General features: G+C 54.9%; 8 protein-coding genes across 8 annotated transcripts, besides 2 other annotated features; 5 read left to right on the top strand and 3 right to left on the bottom strand.

Moving 5' to 3' along the window:
• Positions 1-292: 292 nt before the first annotated feature.
• Positions 293-514, top strand: CPAR01_08985 (uncharacterized protein; the record flags this gene model as incomplete). The annotated part of the gene is made up of 1 exon (XM_060493252.1): positions 293-514. A coding segment is annotated over one exon (222 nt), but the record flags the coding sequence as incomplete, so codon positions are not given.
• A 558-nt stretch (positions 515-1,072) lies between these two features.
• CPAR01_08986 (sybindin-like family protein) lies at positions 1,073-1,653 on the top strand (the record flags this gene model as incomplete). The annotated part of the gene is made up of 2 exons (XM_060493253.1): positions 1,073-1,469; positions 1,550-1,653. The coding sequence occupies 2 exons, from the start codon at positions 1,073-1,075 to the stop codon at positions 1,651-1,653; spliced, it is 501 nt and encodes a 166-aa protein (XP_060347383.1).
• Positions 1,654-2,305: 652 nt separating this feature from the next.
• CPAR01_08987 (peroxin-3) lies at positions 2,306-4,072 on the bottom strand (the record flags this gene model as incomplete). Its single annotated transcript, XM_060493254.1, has 3 exons — positions 2,306-3,369; positions 3,438-3,832; positions 3,915-4,072. The coding sequence occupies 3 exons, from the start codon at positions 4,070-4,072 to the stop codon at positions 2,306-2,308; spliced, it is 1,617 nt and encodes a 538-aa protein (XP_060347384.1).
• A 1,017-nt stretch (positions 4,073-5,089) lies between these two features.
• On the top strand, positions 5,090-6,080 carry CPAR01_08988 (uncharacterized protein; the record flags this gene model as incomplete). Its single annotated transcript, XM_060493255.1, has 3 exons — positions 5,090-5,165; positions 5,450-5,819; positions 5,864-6,080. The coding sequence occupies 3 exons, from the start codon at positions 5,090-5,092 to the stop codon at positions 6,078-6,080; spliced, it is 663 nt and encodes a 220-aa protein (XP_060347385.1).
• A 708-nt stretch (positions 6,081-6,788) lies between these two features.
• Positions 6,789-7,127, bottom strand: CPAR01_08989 (uncharacterized protein; the record flags this gene model as incomplete). Its single annotated transcript, XM_060493256.1, has 1 exon — positions 6,789-7,127. The coding sequence occupies one exon, from the start codon at positions 7,125-7,127 to the stop codon at positions 6,789-6,791; it is 339 nt and encodes a 112-aa protein (XP_060347386.1).
• Positions 7,128-7,292: 165 nt separating this feature from the next.
• Positions 7,293-9,515, bottom strand: CPAR01_08990 (fork head domain-containing protein; the record flags this gene model as incomplete). Its single annotated transcript, XM_060493257.1, has 1 exon — positions 7,293-9,515. The coding sequence occupies one exon, from the start codon at positions 9,513-9,515 to the stop codon at positions 7,293-7,295; it is 2,223 nt and encodes a 740-aa protein (XP_060347387.1).
• A 912-nt stretch (positions 9,516-10,427) lies between these two features.
• Positions 10,428-10,492: a sequence feature (Short protein (CPAR01_08991, KAK1535449.1) was converted to a misc_feature.).
• A 426-nt stretch (positions 10,493-10,918) lies between these two features.
• Positions 10,919-10,934: a sequence feature (Short protein (CPAR01_08991, KAK1535449.1) was converted to a misc_feature.).
• A 2,265-nt stretch (positions 10,935-13,199) lies between these two features.
• CPAR01_08992 (uncharacterized protein) lies at positions 13,200-14,193 on the top strand (the record flags this gene model as incomplete). The annotated part of the gene is made up of 2 exons (XM_060493258.1): positions 13,200-13,270; positions 13,341-14,193. 2 exons carry the CDS (start codon positions 13,200-13,202, stop codon positions 14,191-14,193), a joined length of 924 nt encoding a protein of 307 aa, XP_060347388.1.
• A 220-nt stretch (positions 14,194-14,413) lies between these two features.
• Positions 14,414-14,765, top strand: CPAR01_08993 (uncharacterized protein; the record flags this gene model as incomplete). The annotated part of the gene is made up of 2 exons (XM_060493259.1): positions 14,414-14,620; positions 14,700-14,765. The coding sequence occupies 2 exons, from the start codon at positions 14,414-14,416 to the stop codon at positions 14,763-14,765; spliced, it is 273 nt and encodes a 90-aa protein (XP_060347389.1).
• Between the last annotated feature and the right edge of the window lie 802 nt (positions 14,766-15,567).

Below are 15,567 nucleotides of genomic sequence, written 5' to 3' on the forward strand. Positions count from 1 at the left end.
CAAGCTTAAGGAGCACCCCAAATCTTAAGGCAATACTAGGTAGGTATGACGGGTAGGCGCGAACGACCGGACGAGCGAGCGATGGAGCTGGCGACGTTTTGAACCTGGAAGCGCGCGTGTGAGGTGAGAAAAGCGAAAGCGACGTCAAAAGAAAGGAAATAATAAGCAAGGGCACTAGGATTCGCGAAAACGAGACGACAGCTGAGCTTTAAAACCTGACCGAAAGGAAACAAGGGCCCGGGGGTGGGAAGAGAGAGAGAAGTACTTTGTATTCGAAGGTGGGAAAAAATAGGTAGGCGTTTCTCCTTCAGCTCTTCAGGCTCAGAGTGAGCCCCCTTCCAGCCCCCACGTCTGTTATTTTCCCCCAAGGATCACCTCGCAGGTCTCCAGTGTTCTCAACGCCCTACGAAAAGCCCAGGTTCCGTCTTATCCATTTCCACGGCTCCTCATATCCATGCCCAGCATCACTGCCCGCTGTCATTGGGCGCATCGTAGATTTCCCATCATGGGCTGACTAGTGTGCTCCCCTCGTAGGGCCAGCTCGGAACCCCTCCTTGCGCCAAAGAATTACGTTCCGTCCGGGGGGTCCACCACAAGGCAGAGTGACACCCCCTGCCAGCATCTGTACCTTACGCAATCGGACCAGCTCCAGCTCACAGTTGCAATTTCAAAGGTCCACCGAGGTACCTACCGACCGAGACAAGCAACGGTAGCCGCATTTCGGGGCTGGGGCCACTGAACGGCCGACCACACTCAATCGTCCCGCCCAAGCTAGCTACCTTACTTCGTATCTTCATGAGCATCTTGCGACTTTCAACCAGTGATACCCAACGACACCGGAAACCAGCGAATTCATTGACGACCCGAAGACGACCAGATTCGAATCCCGAATTCTCGAGATACAGAATCAATCCGCAATCTACGTACCCTGCACAACTCCCCGGCATGCGCCCCTAAACGACCAACCTCCATCCCTTTCCGCCTCGCCTCGCCTCGCCTCCAGACGACACCGAAACCCGGCGCAAACACGCGCAACCCCCGCGCCGCCGTCGCGGCCATCCCCTAGCCCAACATGGTCGTCTACTCCTTCTACATCTTCGACCGCCACACGGAATGCATCTACTCAAAAACCTGGCTCCCCGCCGAGCGCCCGCCATCCCAACAACCTCCCTCATCAGCCGGAACGGGCGCCGCACCACCACCATCACAGCAGCTCGGCCGCCGTAGCCAGGTGAACTCGGCCAAGGACGACGCCAAGCTCATCTTTGGCACGGTTTTCTCCCTCCGCAACATGGTCCGCAAGCTCGGCGGGGACGATGACGCCTTTATCAGCTACCGCACCTCGGCCTACAAGCTCCACTACTACGAGACGCCCTCGAACCTGCGCTTCGTCATGCTTACTGATACGGCGACGCTGAGTATGCGGAATGTGCTGCATCAGATTTATATTAACCTCTGGGTTGAATACGGTACGGTGACAATTACCCACCCTGAGGGCTTCCTCTCTTTTCCTGGCAACGGATCATAACTTGCTGACCTCTTTTTGCAGTCGTCAAGAACCCCCTAGCACCAGCCGAACACAAGGGTGGCGAAGGCGTCAAGAACGAACTTTTCGAGCTGGGTCTGGATCAGTTCGTCAGGGGCTTGATGTAAAGGACACCGTTCTCGCCGTTCGGCAGCCAGGTTGGAAAGGAACAAAGAACAAGAAAACACCAAACCCAGGGAAAGACGATATGTGAGTGGGAGCCCTTAGAACTGGGGAGGAGAAAGGGGAGAATCCCAACAACTCAGCACGGGAGAATTCGATGTCGAGCCGCAACGAGTTTTTGCCAGGCTGGCATCATGGAACAAACGTGTCTACGAGATGCATTGTAGTCCCTGGCACCGATTACGCACTTCATGCCTGAAGAAGGAAACCCCCCCACCACAAACATAGACGAAGAAAAGGCGTCCCAGAACCACTGGACGGCCTGACAACAAGGGAGAATCATCAGTAGAATCGCGGGCTGAGCAAAATGGATCAAAGGAATGGACGGAGGCTGCGCCATCTCCAGCTCTGGGCTTGACCCCCGTACTTTGTTGATACAGATTCGAGAGATGAACCGTCTATCTCTTGACCATAGATTATACAATGATACCTATATTTCCAGCTCCATCCCTCCCTTACCTTCCCACCTGTCCTGTCCATAACCCCGTAAATATCATTAAAAATGTCATAGCCAGGCTCACACACCTCGAGAACACAACATCAATCGAGGTTCGGGCCACATGTACATGTTATGTCTCTCTATTTTGGATGGAAGGCCTACTTGCTGTCCACCGCCCTCCCCCACGCGCTCTCAAAGCTAGACTGCGGGTTCACCATCACGAGGCTCTCCTCTCCGGTGCCCTGCGTCGTCCCCTGCGTCTGACTTGGGAAAGTTGCAGCAGTACCCTGGCTGGCGCGAGGCACTTCGCTGGCCCTCACGTCAACGGCGCTCGCCATGATGCCCTCGTCGTCGTGGTGGATCTCATTCTCCCAATTGCTCGAGTACACCACGGCCGCAAAGCCCTCGAGGTCGGCGACCTGCTCCATCTCCTGTAGGTACTCATTCGGCATCCCGTTGCCAATGATGTGGGCTTGCCTCGTGAGGACCGAGAGGATTTTGGGCAAGAGTACGACCACCTGCGACGAGCGCGGTTCCGACTCGGCGAGGTCCGGCTTATCAAAGGCTGCTGACGAGAGCTTCTTATCCACGAGCAGGGAGAAGCCGGCATCGAGGATGAGCGTGAGCACGTGCGTGAAGGAGGGCGACTCGATGAGATCCGACGTCTCGTCGAGCAGCCTTCTCACTGCGGGCGACGATGACGGCGAAGACTGAGACGTGGCGCTCTCGGACAGCATCACAGTGCTCTCCTCCAGGATGCCCGACTCGCGGAGGACGTGGTCCTCCTTGTCCCGCGGCGGGAGGAGGTAGGGCAGCCACTTTGCGGCCCTGCGCTCTTCGGGCGTGGCGCCCTCAACGGCCTTGCGCACCGCGAGCGTCAGCTCCGAGAACTGCTCGAAGCTGAGCAGGTCGCGCGGGCTCAGGTGGCCAAAGACCTGGCGGACGGCGGTCTCGACGCGCTGGCCGAGCTCTTTCCACCCCTCATTCAGGAGCCACCAGCTAAAGGTCAGGTAGCGACGGTTCGTCTCAAAGTCGTTGCCGTAAGGCTGGTCGAGGCCGTCGTCGTCATTGTTCTCCAGACTGATAGTCGCTTGGGCAGTACCAGTCGCTAGGGATATAACGCTCGAGAGATAGCTACGGCGGCCGAGGAGGTTGAGTTGGACTCTTGTCAGCATCGTCAGCAATGCGAGGGTGTATAATAGCGTGAACGCTCTTGTTATGGCTGCGATGTCAATGTTAGAATCTTCCCCTCTCTCGTCTTCTCCATCACATCAGATAGGCGTCACTCACAGCTGATGGTCAGATCATCCCACAACTGCCTCTTCGACTTCCGACTCTTCTGCGCCGCCGCGCCGCCATCCTGTTGCGCACCCTCGGCGGCCCCTCCCGCGGCGGCCGACGTCGGGGCCGGTACCGTCAACTGGCTCGCGTGCACGCCGCTCTCGCTCTGAACGCTGCTGCTGACCATGCTCCGTCCGTCGTCTTCTGTCATGGTAGTATCTGCGATGCTCGGCGGGCTGCCGCTGCCGCTCTTGAGGCTCTTGGTCTGACCCTTCATCTTCTGGATCTCGTAGGTGATCTTCTCCGTGTTCATGACCTCGAGTATATTCGTCGTTGCGGAGGGGAGGAGTGCGAGCACAGTAAATGTGCAGTCTTCTTGGTTTTGCTCGAATCGGCGGCGGAGGCTGCGATTGCGACACGGCGGTGTTAGTCGGGGGAGGGTGATCATGGTAGCTTAGAGGAGGGGATCTTGAGAATGTAGCTCACTTCTCCTTGGCGATGCGATCGCTGCTCATGCGCTCACGCGCATCGTTGATCTTGCCCATGACATACTGCGACACGACATAGCCCGCGCCGACTACACCCACGCTCACAGCGAGCGGTGTCCTATTTCGGCGGAACCATCGCCGAGTGGCTTCCAACATGGCTCGGTCTGGCGCGGCGAGCGACTAAATGCCCGAGAGATTAGCCTGGCTGTTGATGGAAAGATAGAGTCCAGTCCGGAGTATGGTAGAGGGGAATGGAGGGAAAGGACCAGAAGGATTGAAGTTCAACAAAGATTGCGAGAATAGTTAAAAGAACCCCGGATTGAAGCTTTCGAACCGAGTTAAAGAGTTAAAGAATAGAAAAAGGCGGTCGTCTTGCTAGGGGAATCATGTGAAAAAAAGAAGATTGGGAGATTTTTTGTCTATTAAACCCCCCCCAAAATTGGCTATCTGGGCGATCTCTAGGAAGGCTGGTCGGCACGTAATGATAAGTTGGAGCAGTTAAGCAGACCAGGAGGAGAGGAGCTCGCGCCTGAAAGCCCAGTGACTGGCTACTGCTCTCTGCGAGTCGTGAACCGTGATTACCTCGGCCCAGCCACACCCACGTTCCCGCGTCATCTCAATTTAATGCCCGTGTTTCCCAACTCTCTTGCCCCAACAGCTGTGGCTGAAGTGCCGGTACCGCAACCGCCGCCGTATCGAGCGCTTCCCCGGTAAGGAAGTGTAGGTACATCACTGCTCGCCCTTGCTGCCCACCACCAACGACTGCCCAAGTATCGTAAGTACCTTACCGTACGGGCTGCTACAGCACAAGTCTATGGCCACTCTCTACTCCCCAGGACCCAGCTCGGGGAACTTGGGAGTACCTTTCCCAACCAGGAAGAGTACCCCTGCTACCGATATCCCGTCCTCCCCCCGCCTCTGTCCCTTCCCTCCCTGGATCAGCACAGCGGTAGTGACTCCCCGCTCTCTTCTGCCCGCCCCCTTATCGGTGCGGCGCATCAATGCTGGGCTCAAGTGTGCCCCTCAGTACATCTGACACCTTTCTTTGGGTCATTCCCTCGCCTTACCTCAGGCAGAGGGAGAGAGCATCTGTCACTCTCCTTCACGCCAACCGCATCTGTCTGTCTAACAACCAACTCACCAAGCAAAATCCCGTAATCGAGAAAAGGCACGATGCAGCAGAGCAGCGCTCCAGAGTTCATTCTCGAGGCCTTTGCGGACCCGGCCTCCGTACGGGATGTCGTCAAAGGTACCTACCATCTCTGTCTCCCGTGTCCCGTCTCCCATCCCCAGTCCTCTTTCCCATAGGTAGCCCGCAGTTCGCGCGCGCCCCGCCAGACGTCATATCCGCCCTCAAAACGAACGACAACACCTTCCGAACCTCTCAGCCTCGCGATGCGACGGGCGCCTGCCTTACCAGTCCCCCTCCAAAGTGCAGAACCCAAGCCATGCAACCCGAAACCATATTAACCATAGTGATGGCCCTTGAACAGGAATAAATGCTAATTAAACAACCTCGTCACCGTGATACAGGAATCCTCCACACAATCTTCTTCCACCGCTTCTTCCCCGCCGTCGTTCCGTACACCCGCGAAGTCCTAGATCTGACCCTCCCCTACGTCGACGACGTCGAGCTCGAGACCATGATCGAGCAGCGCGCCACCGCCCTCGTCCGCCAGCTCGACGCGGAGCGCTCCTCGTCCGGCTCCGGCGGCGGTGGTAGCGGCGGCGGGCGCGGCCAGCTCACCGTCCAGTTCTTTGAGAAGAAGCGTCGCAAGGCCTGGCTCATGCGCGGCGACGAGGAGGTCTGTTGGGAATGCTGGACCGTAAAAGTCACGGTCGCGGAGCCCAGGACGGAGACTGGTTGGTTCTACCTACCCCTTTGCCCTCCTTTGGCAACCCGGTAGGGGGGGGGCGCATTAGTAAAGGGACGTACAGAGATGAGAGGCTGACCGTTGTCGGTGAAACTTTTCCAGAGCGAGCCAAAGTCCGAAAAGCCATGGAGACGACGCTCATGACGACCGTCATGAAGGTCATCACCTTCGTCAACGCGCACAAGGATCACATCCCTCCGATAACGACGCAGGGGTCGAACCCGTTTCCCTACCAGATCAATATTAACCAAAAGGAGTCAGGGTGGGCTACGAGGATGGGCATTTACTAAATTTTGCGCATTCGGGCTGACGACGACACTGTGAGACTATAATGAGATGTTTTTGACAAGATGCCTCTTGTTTTTTTTTTTCCAGGATTTGATGCGAATTTTTTTGGATAGTCTTTCCATGTTCGGCTTGGAGACGACGACATCAACGAACCTAGGATGACGACGGCGACGCTGCTGGCAGATATCGTAGAGGTGGTGCACAACATTCTGAGGCGTTCTGGGAACAAGTCATGATTCAAACGAGACATAGACATGTAGGACATTTGGGGAAATTTAGAGCAAGACAATATGATACCCGTTCTTGAGTTCAAACATCGGACTGAGAGGTCACCCACGCATGCCGAAAACTAGCTTCTTCGATGATTCGATGATTTATGACGACTTTACTGGTTCCGAGAAGATGATTATCTTCTCAAACGTACGTAACACCACACAGTCGAGAGTCATGCTGATTTGAACATGCTTCTAAGCCACCGGGCTCTTGATGATGTCGGATATAATTTGATTGTTGCGGATATCATGTGGAATGCCCACATAAAGGACAGTACAACCATATGAATGGGATATAGAACACTGTATAAGTTATTCGCGACAGTCATGTCATCATTGACATCTTGAACAACATTTGCGAGAAGGCTCTGTTTAGTGCGTGTTTCCATAGAATTGATCACTACCAGTGTGCTTAGCAATAGGAGCGAAGCCAATACGCTACACATCCAACCCGGATTTTCCTACACAGCAAGAAACACAAACAACAAAATAGCCTATTCCGGCCAAACAGCAATAAAAAAAGCAAAAAGCGAAAATCGAGCCGAACCTAACCTGGTCCAAGGCCGACGAAAGCAAAAGCAGAAAAACGCACAAGAATCTCATGGTGCCCTCCGTGCCTCTCAAGAATGATGATGTCCCTTCGCTTTCCCTCCCTTTGCCCATCGGAGAAAAAATAAGGAGAGCCAAGACATTATATGTGCACTGCTTCGTCATTATCATAAAGCAAACAATCATGGACAAGAGAATTGTGAAAGCCTCGAAGCCCGAATCAGACATTAGTCTTTAAAATCAGCCCAAAGTATTTTGTGTTTCCCCCGCGCGCTCCATTATCGTGTGAAGTGTGTCGAAACAGGCCCTGAATGCCTGAATGCATCGGGACGTCATGCCAGTAAGTGTGTTCATACATCGTAACGGTCGTCATCGTCGTCTCGTCGCAAGAGACTAGAATTGCGTGGTGTAGCTTCGTCCAAACGCAGGCTTGCTGGGCTTGGAGCCGGAAGACTTGGGCTGGGAGCCAGAGCCAATCTTCTCAAAGCCTTGCAGGATGTCGAGACCCGAGTACTCGGTGGTCTCCTCCGACAAGAAGTCTGTCGTGTCGAAGGAGAACGAAGGCCAGTCGCCCTCGGCCGCTACCTCGTAGAATGAACTAGATATCTTGGTCGGCGAGGGGAATCTCCATTGCACGGCGGCGTCGTTGTTGGCTTTGATAGGAGAGGACAGGCCGTCAAAGACCTTGCTAGGAGTCTCCCACATGGCAGAAGGTTGTGCGGGTGCCTTCAGGAAGGGCGTTGAGAGAACCGACTTGTTGCCGTTACCCGAGTCATGAGCATCGGCCAAGGCATTGGCAGAGTGAGTACGCTCAAGACGGGGTCGCTTTCCACCAGACTTCTTGGAGGGAGACTCTTGAGGTAGGCCGTCAAAGAAGTCGTTGTCCATGTCCTGGAAGATGTCAAAGTCACCAGCGGCCATCAGGTTGTAGTTGTAGACGCTCTCGTCCAAGTTGAAAGCGGGGCTCCACGGAGCGTTGCCGTCACCGGTGCCGACCATCTTGCGGATCGGGGACTGCAGCATCTGGCGGACATTTTCGCGGTGCTGGCGAAGATTGGTGTTGGGCGAGGCAGAAGGCGGGGCCTTGGTAGGCGGCTTCAGTTTCATGGCTGGCGTGAGCGGTGGCAGCATCTGCCCTTGTTGGCGGAGCGGCGATGAGGACGGTGGGGCGAACGCGTTATACGACCGACCCTTGCTAGGGCTATCGTAAGACGACGCGCGCAAGCGAGCAATCTCATCCTCGGCCCTGCCAGCGCGACTGCGCTTGCGAGGGCGATCGGCCTCTGAGGTAAGAATGCCAGTCTTTTGCGGGCGCAAAGCAGAGGATTCGAGAGACGAGATGTAACCGCTGTCATCCATGGACGCGAATTTTCTCTTGTGAGATCTGGTGATGGACGACATAGGTCCGCGGCCAGGCGGAGGAGGCGTGCGGCTGCGGGGCTCCATGTGTCGCGGAATGGGCGGTGAAGAATGCATCGTAGGCGGCAGAGGAGAGCATTCGTGGTCCAGCTTATCCTGTCCATCTTCAGGTGCGGCCGAGTCCGAGACAGGAATGGTGGCATCGGATGAGAACTCAACGGCAACGGTAGCCTGAGAAGTAGGCAAAGGCGGGAGCGTTGTTGCATGTCTGATCGGTGCAGGAGGCGGAAGAGTCGGCTCCTGGATCGGCATGTTGGCCGGCCTTGAGGGTTCCATACGGGTTGACATGACAGGCACGTTTTCGGCGGTCGTTGCCGTCTTTCTTGCCGGCTTGTCCTTCATGAATTGTTGCTCCATGCCCTCCTGGATCGTCCAGTAATTTCCCTTGCCCGGGTCGTCCTTTGGTCGTTCCACCTTGATAAAGGCCTTGTGAAGGCTGAGGTTGTGCCGAATGCTGTTCTGCCATCCCGACTCCTCCGCCTTGTAAAACGAGTACGTGTCTGAGATCCACTTGTAAATTTGTGCGAGCGTCAGGCGTCGCAGTGGTGATCGAAGAATTGCCATCCCAATCAAAGTGGCGTAGCTGTGGCCCGGTTTCGTCCCATCGTCGACGATTGGAGGGAAAGAGTCGTGAGGTGGAAGGCCGGACTCATCGGCCTTTACCTTCTTCAGAGGTCGTGATTCCTTGATCGGTGCAGCCTCCATCAATGTGCGCTTTCCGGGTCCCTTGTGCATGTAGAACTGATCAAAGTTGATGGTCGGTGGCGCAGGATACAACTGCGGGTGAACATTCTCCTTCCCGAATCCGGCGGCCAAATCCACAGAAGGAGGCTTCTGTGCGACGGTCTTGAACTTGGATAAGTAGGGCTTCTTGTGTAGCGAATCGGTGTTCTGGTTGTTTGCTGATGGTGGCGCCATTGGCACCATGTTTAACTTGCTACCCTGGGACTTCAACGGGGCATGGTGCGATTTGATGTTGCCTGATGATGCCTTTAGAGGCGAGTGTCTGTCGGATGCGAGCATCGGAGGGTTGAGGACGACATTGTTGTTACTTGTTGCGCCAAGCGGCCTCCTCGGTGGCTTAGAGGCGGCAGGCATGGGTGCGTGGTTGATCATTGTTGTCGAGTTCTCGAAAAAGTCGTCTTGGTAGATTTGCAAAGGCTCATGAGAGCCGGTATAGCGCGTGGGTTTGGCCATGTCGGCCGAGTGTAGTTGAATGATGTCGTCTCCAAACCTGCGTCAAGTGCGTTCGCGGCAAGTAGTGGGCTGTGGGAGGGAGGGCATGTCAGCGAGCCGCAAAGGCATAAGGTTAGATAAGTAGTTGACGGTGTGGTCTTGACTCTGTCAACCTGACAGGGCCCGGCTTCAAGGTTCTTGAACCCGAACGGGGTTTTGCATGATTGAAGGGAGGAGAAAGAGAGAGGAGACTCAAGGCTCACCTAGGTCGGGTCTAGACTTTGGAAATGAGTTGTGGGTCGTGAATGCAAGGGGGCCTTTTGGCGGTCAAATTGTAAGTTTAGCGACGGGATCGCTGGATCGACACGATGCGATCAGGCAAGCGATGGCGATATTCTGCGAAGAGTGGTGCCCGACAAACAACGTTGAAGAGCGGCGACGACGATGTTGTGCGAAGTCGATAAAGCGCAATGGGGTGTGAGCGTGAATGTGTGTGTGAGAGCGAGAGAGTCAGAGAAGAGCAGCAGACGAGGGTGAGGGTGAGGTATGGCTTATGGCTGCAGAAAGGTGAAAAGAAAAGAGGGGATATCAGGCACGATAGCACGCGAGGGAGAGGAGGGTAGGTAAGATGTAATAGGCGAGCCAGCGGCAGCGGTGGTAGTGGTGGTGGTGGTGGTGGTAGTAGTAGCAGGCGTGCGTAGGTCAGAGCAGGCAGTGAGGAGGAGGAGTAGGTAGAGCAAAGTGTGGGAGTCGGCGGCAGAAGGATGGATAGATGGATTGATTTCAGCCAAGGCGAGTGGAGAGGACCGGGATGTCTTTGAAGAGGTGGGCGGCCAGCTCAGCAAGCCCAGAGATGTCCGGTGGGGCCTCTGGAGCACGGGAGGAATGGGCGATTGGACAAGAGGAGCGTGGGCTGTGACACGACCGACCAGGCTAGGGTACGCCGAAGTGGCAGCAAGGGTGTGTAGTGTAAAGGACCTCCGTAGTCTGGTTAGATGCAGGGAGTGTAATGGAGCAGGTGTGTGTGGTGTGCGCGAATGTGAGTGAGCGTGAGAGCGAGTATGAATGTGCGTGTGCTTGATATCGTCCGGGGTGCGATGGCATAGGCACAGGTACAGAAGGTGGCAGCATGAGCAGCATGCATGGATGATGGGTATGGACTATGGAGTAGTGTTAAGTGTGAAGAAGGTGGAGGAGGATCATGGATGGGCGATGATGGGATGCACGGCAAGGTCGACCGTTTGCTGGAACACGCCGTCCCGGGGAAAAAAAAAGAAGAGGTCGAAGTTAGAAGCCAACCGTCGCCGAGCGGGAGAGCGATCAGAAGGAAGTGCGCACACTTGGGACTGTAGTAGTGCAGTCCAGTCTGTGTAAGGTATCCGAAGATATACTACCTTAGGTGACTAGATACTAAGTCGCTAGACAGAGAGCTGCTCGCATCCGGGGTCGGTGCCCTTAGCCGTCACCGTTTGGTTTCTGTCAGGCGTGGAGGATGAGGATTTGCGTTTGTCTTTGCGCGTTTGCTTGGGCTACGCCGTCGAAAGAAAAGAGAGGGTCAGCCAGCCAGGTCGGTTGAAGTCGAACAGACTTTCACCCGGCTCCATTTCAGGTCGAAGTTCGAGATACGTAGTAAGAAGAACAAGCAGAAGAAGCTCAGGGCTCCCGGGGCCAGGCCTGTCAGACTCAGTTCCAGTGGGGAGGGAGGAGGGGGGAAGGGCGTCCGCGCGGGTTACGTCCGGCAGACAGAGGAGGAGAAGATGTGGACGAAAGAGGATCCCAGACTTCCCTAAAGCCCAGAGGTGACGACGATTGTACGAAATATGAATGGGCGAAAGCTGGCGACAGGACGGGAAGGCTATGCTATGCACGTACTGTATGCAAGCAGGTTTTGCAGTTCATGCGAGAGTCCGTGGTGGGCCGCCGACGGGCTTTACTGTAAGTCTGTAAGGTATGTACCACAGTACTGCGTACGAGACTCCTCATTTTTTCGCGCGCTGTCTTCCAACAGAAACGTGAAAATGAGCGCGTGTCTGCCACCAAGAAAGGTTGAATTTCCACTGCATATGCACCAGCACCACTGAACCACCCCCAAGGTCCCCTACTTCCCAGCACGCCACAGGGATGGATGCTGTAGATGACAGCTAGAGCCTCTAGATGCAGCTTGACGGGCAGCGAATGGTGTTGCATGCAGGGCTCTGCCGGGGAAATATCTGTGGATGCTGTGGGCAATGGTGCAAACTGTGATATCGCTCCGGTCCTCGACTCTTCGACTTCGTCCTTGGTGGTGTTGCGACTATCTCGAAACTACCACAGTGTCAAAGGAAGCCCAGGCCAAACATGGTCGCGTCCAGCTGGTAGTGCAAGACCCGAAAAATAGACCATGGAGTTTGCCTTTTCTTGCTCTGACAATGGCCGAAATGCTAGTCTTCCTCACGGTTGTGGATTGTTCGGCTAAGCGCTCGTCTGCCGTCAATTGGCTGATCTGATCTGGTTTGCAGCCGTGATGAAATGGGTTTCCTATCTAAGAAGACACACAGGCGAACAAAAATGGTAATGGCTGTGTGGCGCGATTGCGATTGTGTGCGAGCCTGTGAGGGCTCAAAAAGAGGTCACTGTCTCGCTCTGCGACGGCTCTGGTGTCCTCTCTGTGGTGCCCTCATCTGGTCTCGTTGGGATGGCCTCTTTCTTGCGCTGGCTGCTGGGATTGATTGGGTCGAGGGTTCGAGGCACAGGCCATGGATGATGGAATGAAGTCGGCGCGTAGCCGACGCGTCTCACCGATTTGGGAAGAAAACAACAAACGCGTCCACCATGAGCCAATCAAAACGGCCAAATCACATGACTGTACTTCTGATTGGCCGTCGTGCCCCCATCCGATGAAACTGGGTCATCCCAGCTCATGTGCCCATTAGGAGTAGGAGCCAATACGGAAAGCAAACCACGGATAACCGCTGGAAAGGCTGGACGACATCTTTTTTCTTTTTTGTCAGACTGACACCACTTAAACAAATTTTCATATTCTTCCCACCCCATCTTAGTCTTTTTAATGGCTTAGGCTGTCTTGCAACGACTGTCCCCGCTGTGAAACTGAGACCGAGACCCAGGTACCAAGACCACCCCCCGTCTAATGCTGGCCAGATCGTCAGGTACGGAATGTGACGGGCGTCTCACTTCACCTCCCGATGATATAAGATGAGAGACGATTGCGCGCGCTCATTCCGCCTGATCTCATCTCTCGCCTCGTGCTCTGCGTTTTCAAAAGTCTTGGACGGCTAGACGGGTCTTTTTGGGCCGAGCATGACCAACCTGTCCGTGCCTATCGAGGATCCCATCAGAACGATCCAAATTCTCGTCAATGCTTTCCTTCCATCATCCCAGCTGTTTAATTCCCAACCGCGAGGAACAGACTTCTAGAACTGGGCTAGATGGGGCGCTGCTCAGAAAGGGTACCCATGGCTTTCTAGTGTAGGTCAACAATGACTAAAAAATGCTCGAGCCTCGGCGCAGGGAGCACTCTGGAGCGCCCATCGCCGGCCGTGAAGACACTAACAGCAGCTGCACGGATATACGTTGGGAAACCTTGGAAGGCTAATAATGCCATGGATGATGAGCGGTGTCGAATGGGTCTTTGCCCTCTGCGGAAAGGCGACGACAGCCGCGGTGTCGCATTGGAGCGAGCCTGACGAATAAGCATGCCATGTCTAAATGGGCGACGTTCAACGAACGTTGGGTGGACGGGTTGCAGCCCGCGGTCTGAGTTTTGTGAGTGTCACTAGGTATTCGCCTCAACCCATGTCTATCAATCACAAGTAAACGGAGGTAGCCATTGATCTGTTGTACAAAAAGGCAACGTCCAGGCTGTGGCGCCAATTGCGACAAGACTGCTACGACATGTGTCTCTCCACCGGGCCCGAAACTTGAGTGTTTAGAAGCACAGCGAGGCCAGGTACGGGGAAAGGGTCTTGGAAAGCAAGACAACATCTCATCATCGGCACTCCTTACTGTCAGGCACAGGACCACGGGAGCCACTGGGGGCTTACGGGTTGGAGAGGCATTTGACACTAGTCATGATACCTGTGACCTGTTCGCTCCAATTCTCTCTGTAAAGTTGCCTTGGGTCTATGAGTCCATGATCGCTGCTACGTGCTTGACGGGATGGAGATATGAGACTCCCGAAGTGAAGCCAGCCGTTGGTGAGTATCCGTACTCGGTATCTTTAGGTAAGGTCGGTCTAGGTATTGCCGCACGACCCAAATGGCCCAGGACATCCGATAATACGAAATACCGAGAGCGGGAAAGTCCCTTCCCGAGCTCTTTCCCCCCCATCCGTGACATCATCCCTTCTCGCTACCGCCGTAGGTACTGCGTAAGGCACGGAGTACTGCCAGCATGCTGCAATGACCAATCCCTTCGCACATGTTTCCTGGCTGCTCTTTCCAGAAACCTCGTGTCTCCGCCAGTGCCCGGACGTGGCCCCAACTCTCGATCCCCAATCAAACCGTTTCCACCTCGAGCCGTCTCATTGGTTCCGCGGGCTGACAATGTTTCAACCAGAATTGGGACCAACTTGCTAGGCTTTCCCAACTTCTTGCCCGTTCTTGCCTGTTCCTGTCATCAGGTCCCACCCGGTCTCGAAGCCACTTCCCAGTCCAGAAAGTACGTACCGTTATACGTACCTGAACTGAGCACGCTGAGGTAGGTGCTGCAATTTGCAACTGCCAACTGCACCTGGACAAGTGGGAATGCGTGCAACTTGCAAGTCGCAAGTGCGAGCAATGTCTGCGTCTGCAGGCAGGTGCAAGTGCAAGTGCAACGCTCTGGCTCAGCTGGTGTGGTGCAGACCAAGCAGGGTTCTGGGGAGCAATTTCTCTGTTTCCTACCGCTGCATCTCTTACCACTCATTCTTTCTCGTCCCATTCATGATTCCCCCATTGGCACTGACATTCACCATTCACCATTCACCGCTCGCCTTATCGCTCCGGCCTCCGGTACCTGACGGGCGTCCTCTCCCGTGTGAACCTCCCCTCCCAATTCTGCGCAATCCATTCACAAACCAAGAGGGGTCACCAGGTACCATACCTGTCTTGGCTTTTCCACTGCCAGGTTCAGCCCAGTCGTCACACCCTGTCAGTCGATCTTCGCATAAGATGCAAATCTTCCCTACGGGAGATATCCCATCTCGCACATCATTGACAACGCATCTAGCTCGCCCCGAATTCTGACTCTTCGCTATCCCCATCTCGGCATCTTTCCCACCTCGTGCTCTACTGACACTGGAGCTTCCTCCCTCTGTTCTGCCCAAGAGAAGGGGGGGGGGAGACATCGAGATCCCCACGGAATCCGCTCCGGCGATCAAATTTTTATCCTCACTTCCCTGTGCCAGACGATATGGAGTAATTCATGGAATCGAAATTCAGAGACACATGGCAGAAATGCAACAGAGTTTTCGTCATTCTCTGACTACTCTTTTGTCTTCTTGTTCCTCATTCTCGTGCGTTTCCCGGCCCGGGCGCAACTGCCAGCTCACACCCGTTGGATGTTTGATGGGACTCTCATCTGTCCGTTTCAATGCACAAACGCAAACGTTCGCAGCGGACCACAACCCGCGCGCCGCTGCATCGCACTACTGTACTCCGTACGGCTGCGTTCCTCTCCATCATTTCCCTCTCATAGACTGTCACTCTCATTCTGGTACCCCCGGAGCGTGTATCCCTGCCTGCTCGATATTAATAGCGCTGCTTTTGATATACCCGCTCAAAGTGCCGGCCGTTCTCCCATTCTCATTCCCATTTCATCTCTGATTCAGTACCGACCTGGTCCGGCGTGTCGTCTCTAGCGTGACGATACTCCATAGTCCATTCTCCGTACCAGAGGAGAGGACCACCACCGCATATGCCAACCTGCGGCCTGCCTGCTCTGCCTTACCTTATCATCTCCAAGCAAACTTGTCTTTCCAACCCCAGCTTCATCCCCCATGTCAGGCCATACCGAAGGCCCCATATCGCCCAGATAACCCGACGGGCTGTACTCCGTAGTCCAGAAAAATCAAGGCAGCCGAGGAAAGCTTTGGGCG

This window comes from Colletotrichum paranaense (genome assembly GCF_030867605.1).
Source record: "Colletotrichum paranaense strain IMI 384185 chromosome Unknown Scaffold_7.1, whole genome shotgun sequence".
NCBI classification, from domain to species: Eukaryota; Fungi; Ascomycota; class Sordariomycetes; order Glomerellales; family Glomerellaceae; genus Colletotrichum; species Colletotrichum paranaense.